This window comes from Rhipicephalus sanguineus, chromosome 5, assembly GCF_013339695.2.
Source record: "Rhipicephalus sanguineus isolate Rsan-2018 chromosome 5, BIME_Rsan_1.4, whole genome shotgun sequence".
NCBI lineage: Eukaryota > Metazoa > Arthropoda > Arachnida > Ixodida > Ixodidae > Rhipicephalus > Rhipicephalus sanguineus.
The window spans coordinates 82,715-108,293 of NC_051180.1; the positions used below are offsets into that span (position 1 = coordinate 82,715).

Consider the following 25,579-nt stretch of genomic DNA (forward strand, 5'->3'; position numbering starts at 1 on the left):
GCTGCGAACACGGAGCGAGTTACGGAGCCGTACTACAGATGGAGCTGTTTGTTCGGTAGATCTAGGTGGATCGGGCAGATCATTGTGCTCACCTTTCCGCGGATCGCGGGCACTTGTTTGCTTGTACGCTGTTCGCAATAGCGCGCGGCGCGCGTTAATGCACGCCTCTGTGGCATGCAAAAGCAAAGAGCGCAATATTTTAAAAAGATATGTCAGTGAATGCACACGTATAACTTTCAAGAAAACCAGAATGACAGTACTAAATCCGCGTGATACATTACGACCACAAGGCATTATAAACAACCAGTGTGCATTAAACAGCCTTACTCGGGCCGCTCTCTCTGTACACAGTTCAAACGCGCGATCAGTATTTTTGTTTGGTTTGCGGCGTACCGCTCATGCACATGTCCACACCTTGTTCATTTCGAAAAACTACAACACACGCTATTGCGAAGGGTGTAGAGATACATGTAGCTAAAGAAATGAGTCGAGGAACGCAGCACAGCGTTGCACAGGTCGCGCAGAAACAACGTAGTTTCGATATCTAACGCGTGCTTATAATCGCAGTGGGGAATACAATGTAGATGTATTGCTGTGCAAGGTTATCTTGGAAGTTTGAGAGTCACATCTCCTCTGCAATGAACACTTTTCTTGACCGCTTACCTCAGATCGAAAGCACACGCCACTAGAGAACAGCAGTTCGGCTTTGCGAAGCGATGCGCCTCGTGCAGCTGCCGTCCGGATGAGTTTTGAAGCGCGCAGAGCTCCGATATTGCGTTCCTGTCGATTTGTGGCAGTACAGTGAGGTTCACTGACCGTTCGGCGCTGGACGACGAAAGAAACGGCCGTATTTTCGTGGTCCGAAAGCTCCGCCAAAGACTGCGGCTCAGCCTCTCCGTGGCCTCTCCTTATGGAGACGCTAGCAGACGATTCCGCCAGGGGCCCAACAAAAAATGCAGTGATTCCACTCCTGGGCCAACTGCACCAAAGTGCGCCAAATCGTATTTACTGCGCCATCCTGATAATATCGACGAAAATTGCGCCAAACTGAGCCAGAGTCTCGAGTTTGGGGGGAACCGCCGGCGCGTCATTTAAACATGTGCAGCTTGACCTTGGGTCCGCCAAAGTCACAGCCACGGACCAAGAATTATTCCGCTGAATAAACAGTGCTCACGTATGCGTGCCGAGTAAGCCATGCACGGTGCCAACGCAGCTTATGTTGTGCAAGTCGGCTCGACAACAAAGCACGCTCTCCAAGATGCTCGTGACGTCTAGGCCAATCGGCAGCGTGAAAGTGCGGCGGCGATTGACCGGCGGATGTCGCCTGTTCCTGAAACGCTGCTGATAGCTTGTTTCAAGCATCGCACGGCACGTAATGAAAGCAATGCTCAGTAATAACTACACGCGTGCCACTAAAAAGTCTGTTACTTTTGTTTCTGGACATCGCGGAATGAAATCTAGGATCACTAGCAATAGATATATGGGACAATATCGAATTTCCCGCGCTTTGCGTCTATGGAAGAGCACGTGAGCGGTGGGACCGCATTGACACTTTTCCTCAGATATACTTTATACATGGATGTTCATCCAGAAGAACTTTTTTGCAGTTCCTTCCACCAGCACATCCGGGTTTGTAATCTCTCTGCGGTAAATATGCCCCTTAAAAGGCCCTGCCCTTTCGAGCTCATCAGTGCTATAGGGTTCCGAATCGAATTATATTGCTTGCTGTCATCTCATTAAGAAAATGTCATCTCATTAATAAAAACATGCCTCCTGGTCGGAGAAGCCGCAATTACGTTTTAATATGCGCAGCTCTCAGTAGCGGGCCCATCGCTGACGGCCCACAGTGAAGCGGATGCCATGTTGCAAGACCGCCCCTCGCTTTCCAGGGTCAATAGTGACGATTAAAAAAAGTCAGTTTCGCCTAAGGGCGAAGCAATGAGTGCGATACCAACAAATTTTATTGTTATACGAAGTTAGGCTAGCAGCTAACTCTTTTTGATTCGATCTCACATAACCCGACAAAACGTTGGTTTAAGGGAATATGGCCGCTCCAGGAAGCGAAGCTGTTTTCGTGCTGTGGTTTCTGTAAACGCGAAGTAGGCGTTGAGAGCACAGCAGGTTTACGAGCCGTCTCCTGAAGCCTCGAGATAGCGCGTGCCAGCGACTGCACCCTTCGAGCGATGCAGTCCCCCCAACCCTCCCCTAGCGTCTCTTCATGCTTCTTACGAGAGACGGGCGGGCCCATCAAAGAGAGATGTTTCCTTTCTGTTTGATGAGCAATCGACGGCAGGCCCGCATGCGGGAAGATGTTATCGCATGCGCTTTCCGTTCAACGGAGACGGCCTGCTCGTTTAATCTCCGCTTCAGCTGCGTTCGTTGCCGGCGCTCGCGAGCTTTTACCAGAAGGTAGAATGCGCGTGGTGATGTTATCAGTTTGGACTTTATACGGAAAAGTACGGCAATGGCGACGGCAAAAACCCCCCGAGAGTGTCCATATCATTGCTATCACAATAAAAATTAAAAATAAATTGAGGAGCCATTCCACTCTGTGAAGTGGATGATAAGTGAAGCTGTTTCGCGCACGGCACAGAGGTGACATGATGGAGGACAGTTTGGTATGTAAGGCCAGGTTGTTAATGGCCAGGCTGTTAACGTTCATTACGCAATATTAATGCGAAAGCCTTAGATCCATGCTTTATCTAACACGAAAATTGACCGTAGGCGGCGTCAATCAATTTATGCAAAAAATAATCATCAATTGATGGCATCATCATGACGTCATAGATCGCCAAAATTTGTGACGTCATCACGACGTCATAGATCGTCAGAACTGGTGACGTCACCATGGCGTCATTTATCATGTCACGTGATGACGTCATCACATGACATTGTCGCTTTGCACTGCTTCCGTGATCGGTGCGCATGGAGGTAGTGCAAAGCCAGATGAGGTGCAGAAAGCTTGCAGAGAGGGAGGGGGAGGATCAACACATCCATCGAGAAGAAAAAGAACCTGGCTTTTGCCTTGGAGTAATCTTAGGGGAATGCGTTAGGGACCGTGTGACTCTTTGGCATTGAGGCACTGTTGTACGTCACGCCGTTTGTCAACCATGTCTGCTGATAACCACATAGATGTATTTTAGAGTTTTATTTCAAAAGGTACAATTTTATTGATCCGGTATTGTGTTTATTTGCTAGTGTCGAAAATAATCACCGAAGAGGTTAATCCAGAACACTCAACTGCATGAGCCCTTATTTTTCAATGCATTATCGAGTAAAATATGGAGTTCTCCTGAGACTACTTTTTTCCATGAGATTTGCAACGAATTGAAATATTTCTAGCTCTTCGTAAGAGCCCCATAATAATTATTCATGTGCTAGAATGTTAATGCAATTTGCTTCTCACTCCAATGTTTAAAATTAGCTGCTCCAGAGTGCTCCCAGATGCAAAATTATCTGTGCCAAAGTGCTCCAAGATGGAAATTCTTGCTGCTCCAAAGTGCTCCGAAATGGAAATTTTGCTGCTCCAAAAATTGCTCCAAATCAGAAGTCCTCGGTAGCATCACTGAAAATGGCGAACACGCCCAGTGTTGCCAGAGCACCAAGCATTATGAATATCCCCTATTGCACAACGAGTGACCAGGTAGTTAATTGCTTCAAATTCATTACAAAAGGCTGTCATAATTCTTCATCGTCATCAGCCACTGCAGCATCAACAAAGTGTACATAATGCCTTACAGATGCGTAGCGGGTGCCTCGCTTATCCGCAGAAAGATGAATAATGGCATAGTGATTGCTTCCCTACTTCACAAAAATTTCGATTTGCGACGTAGTGGGTACCGTGGAAGTGTACTCGTATTAGTTTCCCCAAGAGAGTTTAGAATCTGCTCTAGAAAGGCCGCTCTTCCAGCTTTCGCTGTGACTGTGCTGTGCGCTCCGCGCAGGCCCGGCATTTTTTATGTACAGCTTAACAATCTTCGACAAATTGTAAATGTGGTTACCGAGTGGATCACAGTCCAAAAAATGATACATCCACAACACTCGCTTGTCACCAAAAAAGTGGAGAAATTCGCAATCTGTGGAACTTCCGCGCGAGCTCAAGCGACGACCCACACGCTTTCTGCCTGGAGCAATATGGTGGTCGTCGGCTTCAGCGGCAGCGCGACACGACCATTTCACGTTTGTGCACCCAGCGAGGGCACAAAGTTCTACTTCTGCTACTGCAAACAAACAGCATGTCTGTGACAAATAACGAGAGGCACTATCAGAATGGCACATGGTGAGTCATGATGGATTGGTCGTTAAATGGATGTTAACCTTCATTACCACGTGCCAGCCAGCACGTGTAAACTTTGCAAAGGCGGCTGCTTGAATCCATCCGATATGGTGCATGCACAGCGACAATGCATGAGAGGAATTTCTAACCTACCTTTGTCAAATGTGTCGCTTTCTTCTGACAACCACCATTTAGTGAAACGTCAACCCCCCCACCACCTCACCCGTGCTTTCTTTTTCAGGGAATATCTTTTTTTTTTTTGACTAACCTAGTTCGGGTCTGCCACGGTGGATCAGTGTCTAACGTGCTTGGCTGCTGACCCAGTGATTATTAATCCAGTTCGTCACGGCGGCCTCACCCAATTTGCCACGGTGGAATTATTTGTGCACGAGCTAAAATATTTTTGAAATTTGTGTTCACCTGTAAACTCATTATTGCTGTTCGCAGAAGCTATATTTCCTATCCATCTGTTGGCCACTGAATTTTCTTGTGCATTTACTTTCAAATCAGGGTGATATGTGTGGTTACCCTGATAAAAACGAATGGCCAGCAGTTGAAGAGTTGTCGCAAATGCAGCTTTGTAAGTGACGTGGCCCCCGTTGAAGCGGCTGACCTGAAGCCTCGATACACCAAGCGCAGCCTGTCGGAAAAAATGCGAAATGCGTCTCCGTGTTGGAGGCTGCGCGGCAGAGGCGAAGCGTCGGTACACCTAACCTATTCTAACGCAGTGGCTTTCCCTAAAAAATTTGGGGGTTTTCCTCATGGAAGCAGACTTTCCCTTTTGCCATGATGACGTGCTTTACCCCATGATTCCTGGTGATTGCACCGCGGGCCTGTCGTGCTGGGTCGCCGTTCGCTTCTCCGCTCGTTTTGTTATTGTGATGGACGCTGTAAAACCGAAGAACCTGCTGTTTTCATAAAGCTGGTGATAGTCAACACAGTGGAACGTGGGGAAAAGAAACATTACGTTGCCGCTGTGTACAGCATCGCAAGAAGCGCGCTGAGTACGATATTGAAAAACAAGGACAGACATTAGAGCCAAGGCAGACTAGACGCTTCTGGCACCCCACGAGTACAGTCAGCTGTGTGTCAGAATTTTGAGGCGTTGTTTATGTCGATGCCACATATTCTCACGTATAACCCGCCCCTGCATATAACCCCGCATCCCCTACTACAAAGCGTGAAAAAATACACATGAATATTGTTGTGGAGGCGCCTTTACATTATCGCGAAACAGCGCAGTGAAGCGAAGTTGCGCACTGAAAATACAATTTTATTAAAGTTGTATATCGAATTATCCGATATATCGAACTAATTTCTGATGTTTTGCGAGTTCAGTATATGCTGGTTTGACTGTATACACTTTAGTATGCCAGTGTTCTGCTAATGGCAGTGTGCATGTGTGTGTGCGTGCGTGTGTGTGTGTGGGGGGGGGGGATAGAAGTGTCCTTAGATCCAGTAGAATCAATACTACGAAGTAAGGGACGTTCAAAACGAAAACATTTTTATTTTTACTACGTTTCAGCTGGGGACCGTCCTTCTTCAAGGAACTTCAGGGAACCAACTTCCCTGAAGAAGCCCTGTCTCCAGCTGAAACGTAGGAAAAATAAAAACGATTTTGTTTTGCACGTCCTCTACTTCGTAGTGTGTGTATATATTGTAGGGTTTTACGGCTATAGCTAGCCCTGAACCCTCTAGAGATGAGGCCGAGACCTAAAGAGACACATCTTTACTGGTCCAAGCCTCGGCCACAACTGCCAGCTGCCAGCAGCTGCCGCGTGACACGAGCGCACACGCAATCGTCGTCGTCTTCTACGCGCTCACAGCCGCCGAGCGCCCCCATAATACATACATACATACATACATACATACATACATACAGTAGACTCTCGTTAAATGGAACCTGAAGGGACCAGAAACATATGTTCCATTTAACAGGAGTTCCATTTACTGAGTGAGGAACAGGGGTGCGGAAGTCTAGTATGAAACCAATCACATTAGAGCCAGTTGTTCCATTTCAGAGATTTCCGTCTACCGAGAGTTTACTGTATATAGGATGCTGCTTTTTTCCTGTCCTAGAGTGAACCTCTGATTCTGCCCAGGGCACTGCTGCGGCCGGGCCGCTTTGATGTCGAAGTTCAGGTGCCTGTGCCAGACCTGGCAGGTCGCAAGGAAATTCTGCAGCTCTACCTGGGCAAGGTCAAGGTGGCCTCGGATGTGTCACTGGACGTCCTCGCACGGGGCACAACGGGCTTCACAGGTGCCGACCTGGAGAATGTGGTCAATCAGGCGGCACTGAGGGCAGCCATTGATGCCGCACCAGCCGTGTCCATGCGCTACTTGGAAAGCGCGCGAGACAAGGTGCTCATGGGTGAGGGCCTCTCGCTTCCTACTGGAGCTGCACAAACCTCATTGACGACTAACTTCCTTATTACAAAGGGATGATAGGTTCATATTTCAGTCATTTCTAAGTGTCTTTGGTGCAGCCTATAGCTTTTATTTATGTGGGGTCCCTTTACACATGAAAGTATTGTAGTGCTATGGCCTATTTTGCTTCTAATGTTTTTGCAATAGCTAGAAGTGATTGTTGTTGCAAACTGGGCAGGTCCGGAGCGCAAGTCACGCATCCCTGATGAAGAGGCCAACCTGATAACTGCCTACCACGAGGGTGGGCATGCCTTAGTGGCACACTATTCCAAGGAGGCCCATCCACTGCACAAGGTCACCATTATTCCGAGGGGCCCCTCGCTGGGACACGTGAGTCTTTCTAAGGCCCTTTGAAAACTGAAAAATAGCAAAAAAGTTGATTTTTTTCAAAACCACACATTCGGGCAATAGGTGCTGTAAACCACCTTTTCTGTAAATATTGGGCATTTGCTATATAGGCGTTGTGCAAAGCGCCGACAATGCTGCCTGTTGCCACGGCTCGGAAGTGTAGGCGGGCTTGGGCGAGCAGTGTTCCCGTGAGCGTCAAGGCGAGGGCTGTAGATGCTGGAGTAGTTGCGCTTTCAATCGCACTTTAACGCTTCTGTCAGCCTTCAGCAATGGCCAGAAACAACTGCTGCATAGTTGGCTGCTCGAACACATACAAAAACTCGCCAGGAACACACTTTTACAAGTTTCCGGTGCTGTTTCACGAGCATGAGCGACGGCAGCAGTGGATAGCCGCTGTTCGACACAGAAGGTAAGCAATCGCGCTTTGTTTACGGCAGTGTTAGAACGATAACCGTGCTTTTATTTCTCCATTTATATCGCTAGGCCTTTACTGAGCACTACCATGTTTACAGTGGGTCTCCTCATCTAAACTCTGAATGCACATGAGGTTGTTGTTACTCATAAGACGCGATGCCTCTCTTTGTAAAATCTAATGATGCAAAGCGCTAAGCCAAACAATTCGGAATAAAGCTACGAAGAAGTAATTGCACTAAGTTGCTTTAAAGAAAGGACTCTGTGTTAAAAAGCAGGTGACGGCGCCGTCTGATAAGCGTTGATTGAATCACACGTGCTGCACGGAGTCGTCTGCATGCTCAACCTATCAATCGCACTGGCATGCGATCTTCGGTGCAGAAAGTTCACTGTGCGCTCGCCTCAGCTATCTGCATATTGGCTGTACAACCTGGCCCCTGTGAGCATTGAAGGTCTTGGACAGGACATTAAACCTCGTTTTGAATGCCTCTTAACACGACTTCATGGTATTGGGAAACGCCCGAACTTTAAGCCCTGATGTCCGCCACTTATGCTCATTCACTTTACACAAATTGTGTGATGGGTGGGGTCGATTTTGAAACCTTCAAGTTTATCTTTATTCTTGTTAGTGTGGCTAGCTACTGCTGTTTTCTTGTTTCTTTTGCGTGAAACTAGTGAATATATTTTCATTTTGCTTTGTTGTAGTTTTGTATCTCCTTTGAAAATGATTGCAATGAAGCACGTGGTTTAGAAGCAGTATTTATGACCATTCTTCTCATTTGCTTTCTAACTGAATATTACAAATATGTACTTTTAATTAATTGCTTGCTTCATACACTCTTCTGTAAGATTATGGACCTTTTAGGGAGTATGGGAGCCCCTGGGAGCCTACGAAGAACACTAGGATCTGCAGCCAGTATTTTCTGAATAGCAAAATATCAAATGATATACAGTCGAACTCCGCTACAACGAACTCTGCTTCAACGAAATTTCCGGTACAACGAAAAATTCTCGGTTCCCCGTCAACAGTCCATAGGAGTGAATGCATAAATATGCTCGCCACAACGAACACTTTTTCTGCTGCCGTTCCGCTTCAACAAAATTCGACGACGCCATTCGGGGCTCAAAAATTTAATTTACCATGCAATAAACGCAATCTCGGACATTTTGATGCATTTTAGAACATAAAAATACGAATTCAGTCCGAATCGCGTGTTGGAACCACCAGAAACCGCCGCTGTTGATTGAGCATGGGGGCCGCCATTGCTTGATAGCGACGGCGATCAGACTGCCCTGCTTTCGCAACTGGCTTGAGTTGTTTCTGAGTCGCAGACAATCCGAAGCCATAGCTCAGTTGTCGACACTGGGGTGCAATCGCGAAACGATAGCTTTTCCGATGCCTTTCCAATACTTTTCGTGCTTTTTGCGCTTCGTTAGTGGTCAGGGCGACGGTACATCCGCCACATCCACGTTATCGACGCGAGCAGCCCTAGGGTGCAGTCGCGGAATGGTGCCTTTTCCAATGCCAATGCTTTTCGTGCTTTTCGCGCTTGGCCAGTGCGACCGGTGGTCGGAGCAATAATTCGTCCGCGTTATCAACAGGATCAGCCAGCCGCGAGTGGTGGATAAGAATAGCATAGAATAAGGCGTAAGTCATCGCTCCGCGATAGCACGCCTGCATGTCGCCGCTGTCGGCGAATAGCTAGTGTTAGCGTGTTGGTGCAACTGTGCAGTTCGTGTTGCGCGCCCGTGCTTGTTTGATTCGTTCGCGGAAGCCGTTGTTTCTGCGTGCTTTTCAACGTGGCGTCGCTATGCATATATGAGAATCGCGTCGTAACACTGCTGGGGACGCAAAGGAAGCAGCAGACACTTCTTGAATATTGGAAATAAAAGTTTCACTGTTCTACTAGCTCAGGTCAGCCATATTTTTTTCGATTTCACTACAACGAAATGTTCGCTTCAACGAACATTTTTCCGAGCACCGTCAATTTCGTTGTAGCGGGGTTTGACTGTACGTGCTATTTTTCTCAAGTTTATAGTGCTGGTTTGGAAGTTTTACCAACACTGACATTTCACGTGGCCGCACCTGCAAAAACCATTCGCGGCGCAACAGTGCTCCCTCAAAATCTACTATAAGACACATGGCATGTAAATGAAGCTAGTGCATCCATAGAAAACAATGGTTCATGCGTCAACAAATGAAGTCATTAGCGGTCGGGACGTTATAAAGAAAGCGGCATATTTACGATGAGCGCCACTTCGTAGGGAAGCTCGTTGAGGCTCATCTGTGCATGGCCTCCGAGATTGCATGCCGGATCTCAGAGGCCATGGTCTGTGGCAACACCTGGCACGCATGGTGAGAATGTCGTCCCATAAAGCTGTGAAATGGTATGCATGTCCACTATTGTAAGGTGCGGTTCCTTTGCGCACTTTCTCACCGCAGAAGTAATTATTTGGGATGTGCACAAGCGGCAAATCGAGCGCGCGCACATCACCCATGCTTGCAGTCAAAGCAGGCGTCTGCGGCACGAAGCCCGCCTGCGGTTCCAATGGCTGCCGTTACGCGGCTTTCGGTGGCGCCTCTATAGGTGCTGCGCACTGCCTATACGTCTTCCTCATCTATATATTATCATCATCATCATACGTCTCACTATGCATCCTCATCTTTGCTGTGTCTCATCATCATCCTCGTGTCTGGGTGCGCTGTGCCTGTTCACTGCCGGTCCTCAGGCCAATAAACGTCTGCCCAACTAAGAAGTTGTCATGAGTAAAGGGGCACGGGACGCGTGCCGGACAGCACAAGGCGTCGATGGTGTGCGGGGAATGGAAAAGTACCCGATGGTGTGCACCCCCGCCACGTCGTCGCAAGCCATTGGCCGGAGAAAGGCGCGTGCCACGCGACCCGAGCTGAGGTGTGGGATCACAGAAGAAGAGTTGGGCATTGTTCGGTGGAGTCGTCGAGGAGCAAGGTGGTGGAAGCCAGCGTCGCGTCCGCGACGGGAACGGCAGGGCTGAGTTCTGGAGGCAGCGTTGTGCATGCCCCGGGAGGGTGGCCGTCGACCTCGGGGTCTACCGAGCGAGGCGTCCTGGGCTTGCGGCAATCACCGGAGAGCCACGTCGACAGTTCGACACGGTGGCACCAAGGGGAGGCCAGGAGTTAGGCCTAACTGGACGAGACAGATGTTCTCGACGAAGGGCCGGAGGACCGGCGACGAGGAAGACTAGCGACGCGGCGGATCGACGACGACGACCCCAAGACGTCGACAGCAGCGGCGACGACGAGGCCGGGCGTCGATCTTCGCACCGAATCGAGGCGACGGGCAACACGAACCGTAAGAACGTTCGATTCGCGTAGCGAGACTGAGGCGCCATAGTGGCCAGACTTTGGAGTGTGTAGAAGTTAAGCATAGCGTGTAGGCTTTGCGATTTGTTAGTGATTGCGCGCTATAGCGTCACCTTTTCTAACGTTACCTTTTGATGTAAATTTGTGGTGTTAACTTCTTGTTTGCAGTGTTGTGTTTTATAAAGTGTGTTTGCAGTGACGCCACGGTCTCCCGCCTCTCTCACTCTCCCAATTCCATTCCGCGTTGCAAGCGCTCCCGAGATACGTGACAGAAGTTTAATGTTTGACGGAAGCCCCGTCTGGTCGGGATGATACATGGTGAAGGTAAAAACCTCGAGGGAGCCGAAACGTCTTTGCTGTGTGTTTTAATTTTCATTTTGGTCGGCGCAGTGCCTCGAGGTTTTTACCTTCACCATGCCCAACTAAGATGTCATAATATCAGCGTGCAATTCATAGCAAAAGCGACTAGCGCTGAGGAGCTGAGGAGGGAGCGAGATTGAGCTCCAAACACAGGGTCGCTTGAGCGTGAGGTGGGTAAGGCCAACCTGCTAGAGCAAATAGTGGGTGAGCTCAAGGAGGAACGGGAAAGACGGTCCAAGCTTGGAGAGCGGGTCTAGGCTTTGATGGCGCTTGATTCCAAGCAGTGTTAGGTGAAGGGCGAGGACAGCACGAAGTCTCAGGCAGAGGCTGGTGGGAAGGCTCCACGAACGCTCCATTGCTCCATGTAGTGCCCTCGGGCAGGGTGGTGCGAGGACTGCTGACAGCAGGCTCGTTCCCGCGAGTCAATGATCTATGCCAGGTGGGGGCGAAGCTGGAGTGAACAACACTCGCAAGCTGGAGGCGAACTCTGTGAGCATAGGAAGGTCCTAGTGGTGGAATGTAGGAATTTCCTTGATCGTAGTTAGGGTTGAGGAAGGCGTCTTCATGAGAGTAAAGACAGACAGGAGAGGCCCAGTCAGGGAAGTGCATAGTTGAGGCACTGGCCAAAGCTCAGGAGGGGTCAGCATGGAGGGTGAAAATCTTGTCATTATGCAGTCTGGGTTGCGCAAACTCAGAGGAGTGTCTTAAAGTGTGCATGTGTCTGTAGCGCATCCTCTTACGTCGCGCCCAGAAGCCAGCGCCCGCGGCATCGCAACGAAACAAAACAAAAACTCTTGTGCTGTGCCACCGCCGCCGGTCGGGCGGCGTGGGGAAGACAGGGGACAAGTCGAACCGCGCTCCTTCTCTCCTATTTCTCCTCTTTCCTTTTTGCATCGCCCCGTGCGCCTGCTCGCACTTTTGTGAAAGAATAAACGGTTCCTAACCAGATGTTGTAGCTCTCGGTTCCTCCTGCGTGCGCACTACCATTTGGTGACCCTGTTACATACACGCCCTTAATTCAAGTTAGAGTCATATCCCTCGCATAGCCGGACGCACACCTGACACTAAGAACCAGCATGACACAAGATCAGGCAGATCCCCCTAACATCGGCCGGAATTCCCACACTGCAGACGCCCGCGGTGACGCAGTCTCTGTGGTATCCCTATGCCTGCCACAATACTGGGAGCGCAACCCAACCATCTGGTTCCTGCAGGCGGAATCGCAGTTCCACATCTGCCGCGTAACATCGCAGCTTCAAAAATTCCACCATGTCGTCAGTGCACTGCCACCTGCTGCAGCAGAAGAGGTCTCCGACATACCGGTTTCCTTCAGGACGAACCTCCTGGAACCGCTGCATCGGAACGGATGTGAATTCAACAGTTGCTCTCAACTGTGGAGCTCGGCGACCGGAGGCCCACACAGCTGCTTTGTCAGATGATGCAGCTCCTCGGTTCGCGCGCCCGCGCGATGGACAATGCTGTGCTACGCGAGCTGTTTCTCCAACGCTTGCCGTCCAACGTGCAAATGGTGCTGGCCACCGCTTCCACTATGGATTTACCGTCACTCGCCGCACTCGCCAACAAAGTCATGGAAGTGGCGACGCAGCACTTGCAAGTCGCTGCCATCAGCACTCCTTCTACATGACCCCCATCATCATGTGCTGTTTCTAATTTCACAACCGCTACCGCCTTGCCTTCCCACATCGACCACCTCTGTGACAGGCTCGAAGAAATAATCGTGGCAGCCACATGACAAGACTATGCTCCACGCCGTTCACGACAACGGGGCCGATCCTCAACCTCCCACCGGGCCGGAGAACGTGATCGGAGCGAGTCTACAGGCCCAGATGATGAACAAAATTGATTTTGTTCGTGCATACCACCAAATGCCCGTGGCTGTAGAAGTCATCCCCAAAACAGCCATAACGACACCATTCGGGCTTCTCGAATTTCTGCGTATGCCATTCAGACTCCGAAATGCTGCGCAAACTTCGCAGAGCTTCATTGACACAGTGACACGCGGACTACCGTTCGTGTGTGCCTACGTCGACGATTTGCTTGTAGCAAGCTCGTCCTTCGAAGAGCATGTGCAACACCTCCGGCTTCTTTTTGAGAGGCTGGCAGCCAACGGAATCGTCATCAACAGCGGGAAGAGTGAATTCGGAGTGCATGCTCTCGCATTGCTGGGCCATTATGTGGACACCAACGACATCCGCCCACTTCCCAACAAAGTGAATGCAATCGTAGAGTTTCCCAAGCCGACATCGCTTACCAAGCTCCACCAGTTTCTTGGTTAGGTGAATTTTTACCTGTGCTTCATAAGAAACTGTGCCGCGCTACTGGAACCGCTCGATCGTTTGCTTTCCGGCAAACAACACTTTGCCACACTAGCATGGGACAGTGCCGCGGAGGACGCCTTTCTTTCTATTAAGCGTGCCTTGGCCGAAGCCACCCTCCTTGTTCACCCAAATCCGGACTCTCCGTTGGCGCTCATAACCGACGCATCCAGCTCAGCGGTGGGAGCGGTTCTTCAACAAGTTGATGGAGACTGGCAGCCCCTTGCCTTCTTCTCAAAACGCATGAACCCCGCCCAAACCCGCTACAGTGTGTTCGGCCGCGAACTCCTCGCCATGTACCTGTCTGTGCGCCATTTCCGCCACCTGCTCGAAGGCCGATCGTTCAAGGGACACTAAAGGCAAATAACAATTTATGTCAGAGTGAAAGCCCAATGTATGACAACTTCTAAAACGGCAATATTATCACCAGCAGTGCCCTACTTACCGAGAAATTAAGCTAAATGTATCACATGACGAGCGCCACGAGTGGGACATTTTCGAAGTGATCCCGATGACGTAGGGAAGTCGGCCTGCAATAAATCACTAGTAATCAAACTAGCAGCAGTAAAAAAAGAACATTCCGAGCATCAAAAGACGTAATAAAATGCTGTTTGTTCGTTTCCGCTTGATTCATGGAAAACAAAACCTCCGTGGCGTTGCCATGGGGAACGGCGCGCGTGGTTCAAAGGTTCCGTTTTCGCCGAACTGTGCCTCGCCCGTCTCAGTGGTAGTTTCGGGATCGCGTACTGCCGTGCGTGTTTTGCGCGCTCGTGAAGGTCGCTCTGACAGAAAGTTCGACAAAATGCCGCATGCGTGTGATATTGCCGGATGCTCGAATGGTGCACAACGCCAGTGCTGCAGCAAGGAAACCGGTGTGTCTTTTCACTGGGTGCCGCGGAATGAACCCTTACGCTCGAAGTGGCTTAGTGACATGCCATTGCGCCAGTGTGCTAAACAGTCAAAACCTCTGCGTGTGTGCTCGCTGCACTTTCGTACTGAGGATTACGAGACCAACCACAACTTGGTGACGGCTTTGAATGTGTCCATCCGAGCAAGTCTTTGCCGCAGCGCCGTTGTTGCTACTGTGGGTCCCGCTACTTCCGCTCGGCTGCTACTAGTGTCGGCGGCCGCGCAGTAAAAGCTGGCAACGTTGGGCATGGCAGCAGTGACGTATGAGAGTCGTATTTTCAGGCGGGAGATTTGAAGCGCGCTAACGCGATGCGGACCACTAAAAACGTGATTTTATTTCAAAATAAGCACTTCCTTGGCACAAAGGCAGCGCTACGAGGTTTCTGGACCGCTATTTCAACAATCAACGTCGACTTAATATTTGCCTTTAGTGTCCCTTTCACTATCTACTCCGATCACAAGCCCCTGACCTACTCCATCGGTCATTCCGAGTCCATATACACGCCACGCGAGGTATGCCAGCTTTCCTTCATATCGGAGTTTACCACGGACATTCGACACATCAGCGGCTGTGATAACGCCCCGGCGGACGCTCTCAGCTGCGTGGACGCCATCACGCGCAGTCGTTCGAACAGCTCGACAACCTCGTTTCCATTCAACCTCCGAGAGCTCGCAACAGTGCAAGAGAGCTGTCCGGACTTGACATATCTGAGCAAAGCGACGACTTCCCTGCAACTGGAGCCAGTGACCTTTCAAAGTGTACCCATTGTTTGTGATACCTCCACCTCAGGAGGCACACCACGGCCATTTCTACCAGTCGCCTTTCGCAAGCAAGCCTTTAACTCACTGCACAATCTCGCCCGCCCTGGAATTCGAGCAACGCAAAAGCTCATCGCGGCTCGATACGTCTGGCCTCGCGTGAACGCGAACGTTCGAGATTGGGGACGCGCGCGTGCACCTTGCCAGCGTGCTAAAGTTCACCGCTACCCGGTACCGCCACCCTGCCGTTTCCTGCAACCTGATGAACGGTTCGCTATGGTGCACGTTGACATTGTCAGGCCGCTTCCACCTTGTCAAGGCCACCGGTATTTGTTGACATGCGTTGACCGCTTTACCTGGTGGCCCGAGGAAACGCCACTTGCTACATTACGGCAGCCACAGTCGCAGAAGCGTTCGTCTCCACTTGGGTTGCACGGTTTGGCTGCCGGACAACAATACTCACTGACTGTGGACGTCAGTTTGAGTCATCGCTCTTCGCAGAACTTCTAAAGCTCCTCGGAATGGCCCGTTTGAGAACAGCTGCTTACCACCCCCAAACAAATGGCCTCGTCGAACACTTTCATCGGCACCTCAGAGCGGCATTGATAGCGCATGGGTCCCGAAACAAATGGGTCGAGGCACTTCCCCTCACTCTTCTGGGCATCCGATCTGCATACAAAGAGCTGTCGGGAGCCACAGGAGAGCTTGTTTATGGCACCACACTTCGCCTTCTCGGCGACTTTTTCGACGCCACAACACCCCCAAGCGTTCCTACAGCCAGCGAATATGTGAGCCTGCTTCGCACAGCTTTACGGAATCTTCGACCGTAGCCGACACATCCCAACCAAGCCCGGGCAGCTTACATCATGCCAGACTTAGAAAGAGCATCTCACGTGTTTGTGCAGTACGGGCCTGTGCGTGGTTCACTGCAGCCTCATTACCTCGAACCCTTCCCCATGCTGGAGCGCCTCCCCTCGCACCTTGTTGTGGACATGAATGGATCGCGGGAGACTATAGCACTCGAGCGGCTGAAGCCAGCGTACAGTGAAAACGCGGTCTCTTCTGTTTCGGCGTCTTGCCTCACTGTGCCCTGCTCCCCTCTGTCCCTTTGTCACTCACCCCCATCCCGTCCTGCGCTCAGGGTTCACTGGGGCCCACTTTGCCTGCAGCTATAACAATCGTTCGTCGCAGTGGTCGCCTCACTTGGGGGGGAGCTCTGTAGCGCATCCTCTTACATTGTGCCCTGAAGCCGGCACCCGCGGCATCGCAAAAAAAAACAAAACAAAAACTCTCGTGCTATGCCGCCGCCGCCGGTCGGGCGGCGCGGGGAAGACGGGACAAGTCGAACCGCGCTCCTTTTCTCCTATTTCTCCTCTTTCCCTTTTGCTTCACCCGCGCACCTGCTCATGCTTTTGGGAAAGAATAAACAGTTCCTAACCAGATGTTGTAGCTCTCGGTTCCTCCTGTGCGCTCTCTACATGTCCATATTCACAATCCCAGAAGTCTAGGGGAAGTCTAGCGGTATGGAAAGGAGTGTGGTTGAGGCTAACCGTGTCATCAGGTATATGAGCCAGCAAGTTGGGTTCAGCATAATGGAGGTTAACCAGGACGTGTACGTGCCTGGCTCCTGCCCCTTTGCACAGGATGGCATTCACTGAAGTGGTGCCATGGGCAGAAGGGTAGGTAGTAGGATGGGTCGCCAAGAAGCAGCTGTTTTAGGGGGACTGATAGCACTGAGGCCACCAGTGTACACAAGGTTGAGCCCAGAGAGGCACCAATATTCAAGAAACAAAGAGTCTATTGGCCGCAAGATCGAGCGGAGTCGCTACCTGGCGGCTCCTGACTGAACCGCGCCTAGTGTGGTTTGCTCCATGCGTCGTCTGCTAGCCACGTTGTGTTTGCATGTGCGCGTACGTCATTTAGGACCTCAAAAGGTGGTTTGTTCCGTGCGTTAGTGTAACTTTAACCGCTCATATGTAAGCCTAACACTATGTAAAGCAGCATTTGACCTTGATCGGCTGTATATATACTGTAATAAGATCAGTGAGTGCACTTGTCGGGAGTGCTGTGTGTGGTCGTTGTACCCTCCGTTTACGAGAGTCATATCGGTGTAGGTGCCGCTCTGTGGTTCAAGCACATTGCAAAGTGCACTTGGCGTTGTCCTAAAGCATTAAATTTCATGTGAATGTAGGCTTTTATCGGCTCGGTGGGAAAAAAAAAGGCTCTCATGCACTTGTACGTTGTGGTTAGATGTATAACTTCGGGACTGTCGTTTATATGTTACGCGACGAGTTTGAGTTGTGTATGGTCCTGGTCCCACTACACAGAAATATTTCTGTCAAGTCACGTCCGACACTTCGGTACTTAAATTGTCCCCTAAAAAGAACATAAAATAGAATGACACGGAAATCGCAAAACTGAGTTGCCTTGCGCAATTTTAACTTGTGGCGAAATTTATACAAAAACACCCGTGTACTTAGATTAAGATACGTGTTAAAGAGCACTGATGGTCAAAGTTATTATAAACGGCGTATTTTACATTTATGTCGTAGTAATTTGACGCGAAGCCACATCTTTTTTTTTACATTATCCTGAGCGTCTGTGTTGCGTTGTAATAGACTGACGGAAAGCAGCGCACATTATTCGCGTGAAAAAACGTACTTTGGTCCTGTGAAATAACCAGGCCTTTGTTCCACTACTGTCGTGCAAGTAATCAATCGAAGAAAGTTCCGTGATGTACAGTTACCTTTGTGTACTGTTACTGGAATAAAAACAAGCGTGTGCGTGTTAAACGCTTCTGTAGCGCTAAAGCGCTGCCAGCCACATAGCTTTCCTCAGTAAACCTATCAACTGTCCTGCATTGGAGAACTGAATAAGAAATGCGGAAGAATATTTAACACGCAGTGTACAAAGTGCTATTTGAACTCATCGTGCAGGAATATGGGTTCTCTTTTTGTTGCGGGGTATCCAGATCAACAAGAAGTAAATACTTAATTCAGTCGCTCTACAGCAGTGCGTAGTAGATGGAACACAAGTTGAACATGTACAAATAAAACAACAAGAAAACGTCATCCATTGCGAAAACGCCGACTGTTGCCGAAGGCGAGCAACCCCGTTCGTTGGCAAAATGTGCTTCTCTCACAAGTAATAGTAACGTTCGGCGCGCTTCGTGCATCAATTAGGGAATGAAGAGCGCACATATTACCAGAAAGCTGCAGTCAACGCAATTTGTTTGCCGGAAATCGGGTCAAATCGCTCACAACGAAGCACTGTTGTGTGCGTTTGTATACGCGCCGACAACCGCCTATCCACACTAACGCGGCGACGGTGCTGCCACCTCTAGCCCAATCTCATGGCGAATAGCCGATGAAATTGATGTAAGCACAAGGTCCAAGTTAATTCAGATGTGGGGTAAATTAACATGCAAGGTGGCAGCAATAGGTTCAAGTGGGAGGAGGCAGAAGAGCAGCTGAGGAAGGAGGAGCTGATGGTTTCTAGAGACACATCTTAGGAACATGGAGCAACCACCTGGTGATTTGCACTGTGCATGGGAATAGTGTGATAGAACAGAGAGCAGTAGAAAGGGGTTTGGAATTGGGGCATTTGCTCGTAATGCTACAAGTTGTCAAACGGTCAAGCAGCAGTGCAAGGAATGTTTATGGCTAAAAGGAAAAATGGCAGGGGAGATGACACTCCTTGGTTTTGTATACCTACGGACTGGAGGAAATGCCAAGGAGGACAACCGAGAAATGGTAGAGTACACAGCAAATGACACTGATGAACTAGGTGAAGTGTGCGAGATAGTTATACTAGGAGACATGAATGCGCACATACAGTCAAACCCGCTTATAACGAACTAGAAAGTGTCGTGAAAAGTGGTTGCTATATCAGTAGTTCGTTGTATATGGACTCGCCTTTAAAAACGTGCACTTAGCGGCCAAGCCATTTTTTTTCTGTGCACAAGTGTTATGACAACCCCTCCGGTGACAAGCTAAGCCTTTTCGCGTCGTGAAGCGACGCCCGCTACGTGCTCATAAGTGAATTACCCGCCTTTGCAATGAACTGACACCGTTTCACCGAAGCGTGGTACTGCCACGTGGAGCCGATCATCCCTGGCTAGTTGCGTGCAGCGCGTCGCCTACTCGGCAGTCACTGCCAGGCCGCTTGCTGCATGCCGTATGCGCGCGTTTGTACGTTCTTCGTGCCTTACTCCAGACCGTGCATGGGTGCGGCGAGTAGCCTGTTCGTTCAACGCGGCGAAAACAAGCATTTTGCAAGCAACGTGCACTCTACGTCTCCGCGATGCTCTCGCGGCCCTGCATGACGATGCGCGGCGCACTTCAGTTGTCACCTAGTCACACACACAGTATACGCTCGCTGTCAGTGCATCGACGTTTCTCGGCGCCCGCGTCGCTCAACAACAGCGAGCTACTTTCATTTCTACAAAGCGACACACACTTTAAAGCGGTCTCGCACGGCGCGGCAGCAGCGAACTTGCGAATGAAACCATTGCGCGCTTGTACCGCCGTTAATCCGCACAAGTGTACGGCATACGCCACACGTGCAGCCGAGCAGATATCCACATATGACTGTGATATAAGGTTGTCGGCTATAAGTCATAATTGCACGTTCATCGATGGCCGCTACCTCGCCTTCACTCTTTTCTAATGCTTTTCCGCGAAGGCATCGCCGCAATCGTGCGGAAATCGTTATCACCGATCGACCGGTCTCTGCCGTTACCGAAAAGACGGACGACCCTTTGCGGCACATTGTGGCGTCGACGAGTTTAGGGACGCAGTGAACCTTTATGCGATGGAAAGTTATCGCGGTTATCACTTCTTGCATTTATGCCTTCTTGCGTTCCAAGGCATTGTTTGGTTCATCGTAGGCAGTCATAGCTGCAGAGAACGGTGTCAGGAAAGGTTACTATGCTAAAGCTGACCGCAAGGCATCATGCTGCCTCCTTTTTTTTTTTTCCTCGCCGCCATTCTGCCAATGAAGAAAAGGCTGGAAAGTGAGCGACCTCGCTCTCAGCGTCCGAAATCTGCGTGCGGTGCTCGCCGATCAGGGATATCTTAGTCGCGAATAAACTGGAGTGGGGCACGCACGAACGCACGCCCCTTTCACGCTTTAGAAGGCCTGTTTTAACTTTTTTTTCGCTTCGTATGCACCATATTTTTACCGCGACCGTGTCTGAAGTGTTCGTTGTAAAAGTAGGAGGCTTTGAAAAATGTTCGCTATATGTGGACACAGCTTCAATGGTTAGCATTGGAAAATCGTAAGTGCACCCAAATATGGTCGTTATAACAGATAGATCGTTATACGTGGGATCGTTATAAGTGGGTTCGACTGTATAAGATTGACATACCCAACAGGAAAAATGCTGCTGGATAATTGTGAAAGGCATGATTTAGTCATTTGTAACAGCACTGAGAAGTGTGAAGGGCACACAACATGGGAGGAGGAAGTCTGCAGTCAACAATAGATTATGCACTGATGTTATATAGGATGTATGATAGGCTAGAGGTAATGAACATAGATGGATGTGGCTCCAGAAGGCTAGGTAGTGATCACGAACATATCAGGCTGAGTTTTAGAAGAGAAACGAAAATGAGAAGGAGGTAAAATGAGGATGAGTACAAATCGGCGCATCCGAGAGGAGGGGACAGAAGAGAGGACACTCTGCGCTCTGTGTCCTCTCTTCTGTCCCCTCCTGTTGGTTGCGCTGATTTGCACTCATAATCATGTTGTGCCAACACGCCCAATCCTACAGTCTTCAAAATGAGGAACTACTGGGAATTTTTACTCAGAAAAGCAACCAAACAAGTTGAAAGTGATTTCCCAGCACACTAAAATAGAGTCGACTTACATGAATCTAACAACACTGTTTGAGCTAGAGCTCACTAAGGTAGGCCCACAGGAAAAAGAAAGCACAAATCCAAGCACTGGTAAATTGAGGAGTTTAAGAGGGCGATGGTAAAACATGGGGAAGCCTGCAGAGAACACAGGTCTTTCCTGCTGGTTGCGCAGCAAGTCGAGTTTACAAGTATGAACCAACTAGTCTGCAAAGAAGTATTGCTGCAACACAGGTATTCTGAGCAGAGGGGTGAACCGGAAGCTTACATTTAAAGAAACTGTGATAACTTCTTAAACTGTAGAAGGGAGGCGTCCCGTTTGATCAGTGAGCTGATTAGAAAGGGGGCCCAATGGTTGGCAGAAGTAAGCAAAAAGGATAGAAAAGCAGCTTCAAAATTTCGGAAACGTCCCCACTCCCTGAGTAATAAGACAAGCCTAGAGCAGAGGCTATAGCTACAGCTCAAGGTGTTGGGCTAGAAGGGGATGAGCCAATGGAACATATAAGAACGTTGATGACATAATAATTCAACGACCGAGGAAGTACTGCGTGTACTTGGAACAGACAAGGATAGATCAATTAGTGCAGTGGCTTCGCTTGAACGACGAGAGTGGGAAAGGGCTGAGAAGAGGGTTCCTAGTGGCACATTGGAAGGTCCCAATGGCATCTCATTAATTACTCCTTGTCCACTGTACGTGTCGCATTGCCCACTTCTGACGTAAATGGCTACCATCCCATAACATTGATATCAGTGGTTTACAGGCTGGTGATGCAGATTGTGAAGGAAATATTGCAGGCCTGGGTAGAGGGGGTGCTAGCAGAACTACAAAGTTGGTTTCGGAAACAAAGAAGGTTATAGCTGCACTAGACGACGAGTATTTAGTGCGTGGGTCTCTCTCTACCCACAGACTCCCGATGTGTGGATGCGGCATGCGATGGCTTCATTAATGCAAAATGCAGTGAAAATTTTCTCGTCTACGTGAAGGAATTGTGTGGTAACATAGGTCGGCAAAATATTTGAGCTCACTCAGACTCACTCAAGAAATGTATTTTGCTCTGAGGGCTCACTAGGACTCAGACTGACCAAAATTTTCCTCATTCGGACTCACTCGGACTCAGACTCACTAAACTTTTTCTCAACTGGACTCACTCAGACTCATACTCACAGCTTGACCTGAGTCAGAGTGAGCCTGAGTGAGTCGACTCATGAGTCCGTTGGTGCAAAATTAGCTTTTTCGATTATGGTGTCAATACTCTTTAGAGCCAATATCTCACATAATCGGTGCTCTACGATACGCCTTTTGATCTTGTACCTTCAAATATGAGTTACCAGTGGTTTCAATCCAGTAAGGACATTTTTATGAAATACGCGACTCACACGAGATATTTTTATCAAGAACTTCCCGTGAAAGAGCTTGCAGGGGGAGGTCATGGCACCCCGCTAACCTAACTCACGCTTCTCATCAACAAATATTGAGGTAGCGCATGCACGCTTGTGCGTTGAGATATGTGTGAATATATTTGAGTGTTAACATAAGCTGACATAAGGCTGATAGTAATGCTGAAGATGAGTAGATAGGACCATAGGTCGGCAATGAAAGGTGGAGCTCACTCGGACTCACTCAAGAAATATTTTTCGTGCTTAGGGCTCACTCGGACTCAGACTCACAAATATTTTCCTCAAGTGAACTCACTCGGACTCAGACTCACTAAACCTTTTCTCAGCCAGACTCACGCGGACTCAAACTCACGTAAATATTACTTGCCCGGACTCACTCAGACTCAGACTCACGGCTCGACCTGAGTCTGAGTGAGTCGACTCATGAGTGAGTTTGCCGACCTATGGGTGGCAATGGGGGTAAAACGGCTTCAGGTCGCATTCGTTCTGACCGCTCATGGAACCGTAAAGAGTGCGTCCTTTAAAGGGGTATTGACACAAAAATTTTGGCCTCGCGTTTTTTTGCTGCAATGTGTTGCTAGGGACCCGTTAGTCATAACACGGCACATCGTTTGCTGCAGCGTGCGACAGATAATTAATCACAGGTTCCATATTACCAACCAGTATCAGTTTCGGTTTCAAAAACGACAAGCGTCCGGGTGCAACTATCACAACGTAGCGGGTGCAGTGCTCGATCACGTGAGCACACAGAACTGTGATGCACTTCCGTGCAGTTCCCGAGCAGCCGCCGAGAAGTAGGCTGCTGGAGGCTGGAGCGAACGCGGCAGAAAAAAGGTATGGTGGCTATGACGTCATCATAACTTGTAGCGTGGTCACATGAGGGAAGTAGGGGTCACCTTTAAGGATGTCAATCGCCCGAGGGTGTCAATTGCTCACGCAAACTTCAAAATTCATTCAAAATACTTTCCAAGCTATATTCACTTTTTATGTTTTGCAGATGATATACGCACGTTCACGGGAATCGATCACGCAGGCTATCTCGGCCGCGAAATTTTACAGCAGCTACTTCATTGCACAGGATAAACAAATTTCAAGAACAGAAAGTCGGTTAGCCACTGATAACGATATTCTCACCGCAGACCATCCTTGGCCTCATCATTTAGCATTGTTTCTCGTGGTTCACTGACAATGCTTTCTTCCTTTGTTGAGAAAAACTTGCATAAGTGTCCAGCTGCTTGTTCTTTTCTTGGAGGATCCTTTTGAGGGCACCTTTTGGAATGTCGTACTTCACAGCAAGGGCCGTTTTTGTGATGCTTCAACTCTCGAATTAATTCACACTTTCAGCTTTGCCTCTGGCACAGTGAGCACACACTGTGTGAGCATTGGGTGCTGCCATCAGAAACAGTCAGGAAGGTTGCTGACCAAACACACTAGAATCAACCAGGAGCGTGACTTTAGCAGAAGCAATAAAGGATCGGCCACAGTCAGTGGAAAAAAAAAAATGTCGGAGTACCACCGCAAGTTGCAATGTCGTTGATGCAATGTTGTGATCCAGATTTGTTTAGTTTGTTTCCAGTGATGCTCACGTTCCGTTTATCCAGAATTGCAAAAATGAATATTCATTGGATGAATATAAAACCTACAAAACATGAGATGGTTGTTGCGGTTAAGTGGCTGTTCCGTTGAAGCAATTTCAATTTGTCAAGGATGAGGCTGTAGTTACTGTTCATATTCGTCTGGCCTGTGTCAACATGAATGTGGTGTGACGTGCTTCCGCTATGTGAAGTTGTATGCCATTATGAAGAGATGGTTTATGTCACAGCTGTGAAAGTAGCTTGTGATGACTAACCATTTTGGACAAAGTGACAGCCTAGTATAGTGTGCTGGCAATTGAAGCATGCGGGGAAGGATTGTTGCATGTGCTTTCCTATCCTGTGACATGATTGCCTTTCATTTCGTGCCACACTCTTTTCCTGTGCAGACTGCGTACATTCCGGAGAAGGAGCACTATCACGTCACCAAGGCCCAGATGTTGGCAACTATGGACACACTCATGGGAGGCAGGGCAGCCGAGGAGCTGGTGTTTGGCTCAGAGAAGATCACTTCAGGTACTCGTCTGGCAGCGCCTACCACACACTTGCCGCATGAGAGGGAATGTGTTTGCTCACCTTCTGCCCATATCCGTGTTCCCTGTCATTAGCACAAGCACGTGCAGCAACGCTCCTCCACCTAAAAACAACGCTTCTCGCTCTAAGCTTCACACTATTCGCAATGCCCACGAACTGTAGTGACGCGCTGTGTGATTCAAGATGGAGGAGGGTCAACCAGTCTGCTAGCATAGGGAAAGATAGGACGTGCAGACACACGCCCTGTGCCACTTTCCCTGAATGAAGTCATGAACTGCACCGAAATGGATATCAGGCCAAAATTATGTAAAGTGCTAAATGCTCGCCACCTCATTTTTTGCTGCGGTGTGAAAGGTTATGTTTCGGCTCCGTTACCGCGCATCAACGATGCTTTGAGAAGTCCTGTGTGGGCTACAGAAAACATATGAACTGAATGGTACTCCAAGTATACGTACTGCGCGTGCCTTACAGATTTTCCACAGTAATAGGCCACTATACTCGGTGACAACTTACCGTATACAGTCGACTCCCACTAATTCGAAGTCGCTAATTGGAATTGTTGGTTAATTGGAAGTGGAGTGGGGGGTCCTGTCAGTTTTGCATGCAATTCAACAGGAGAAATGCTGGTAATTGAAAGCTGGAGGTCTGAAATTTCAGTTAATTCGAATTTATTTTCAATCAAATTCCCGGAGGAAATCGTAATGTTTGTTAAATTTCCTATTTTCAAAGTGCAAAACAATGCGTGTACGACCAACACCCAAGGGCATCGCAGTTGACCACAACGCCGCAGCTCAAAGCGTCAGCTGATGGCATCGCAGCTGCGTGCAGCGCCGCAGATCATGAAGCGGCTAGTTATGCAAATGCAGTGAGAATGTTCCGGTTCCGGGCCTCATTGTTGATCTCGTCACGGTCGTGAGCGGACTCAGCGTTTCCACGTGCGACGAAGCTCCACGTGCATTTTAGGTGCAGTCGCGACTATGGCAACTCGCGGGCCTTATCGGACGCTTGACTTGGTGACGAAAGTCAAAATT

The 25,579-nt window shown here is 49.2% G+C and overlaps 1 protein-coding gene across 1 annotated transcript in view; it reads left to right on the plus strand.

The window, feature by feature from the left end:
* The window catches only part of LOC119395203 (ATP-dependent zinc metalloprotease YME1L-like), a gene marked incomplete at its 5' end in the record, with an annotated part of 63,468 nt that extends 38,831 nt beyond the window's left edge, over window positions 1-24,637 (plus strand). Inside the window, 3 exon segments of the mRNA XM_037662481.2 lie at window positions 6,379-6,647; window positions 6,882-7,033; window positions 24,404-24,637. Of these exon segments, the coding sequence (XP_037518409.2) occupies window positions 6,379-6,647; window positions 6,882-7,033; window positions 24,404-24,622 (640 nt within the window).
* Between the last annotated feature and the right edge of the window lie 942 nt (window positions 24,638-25,579).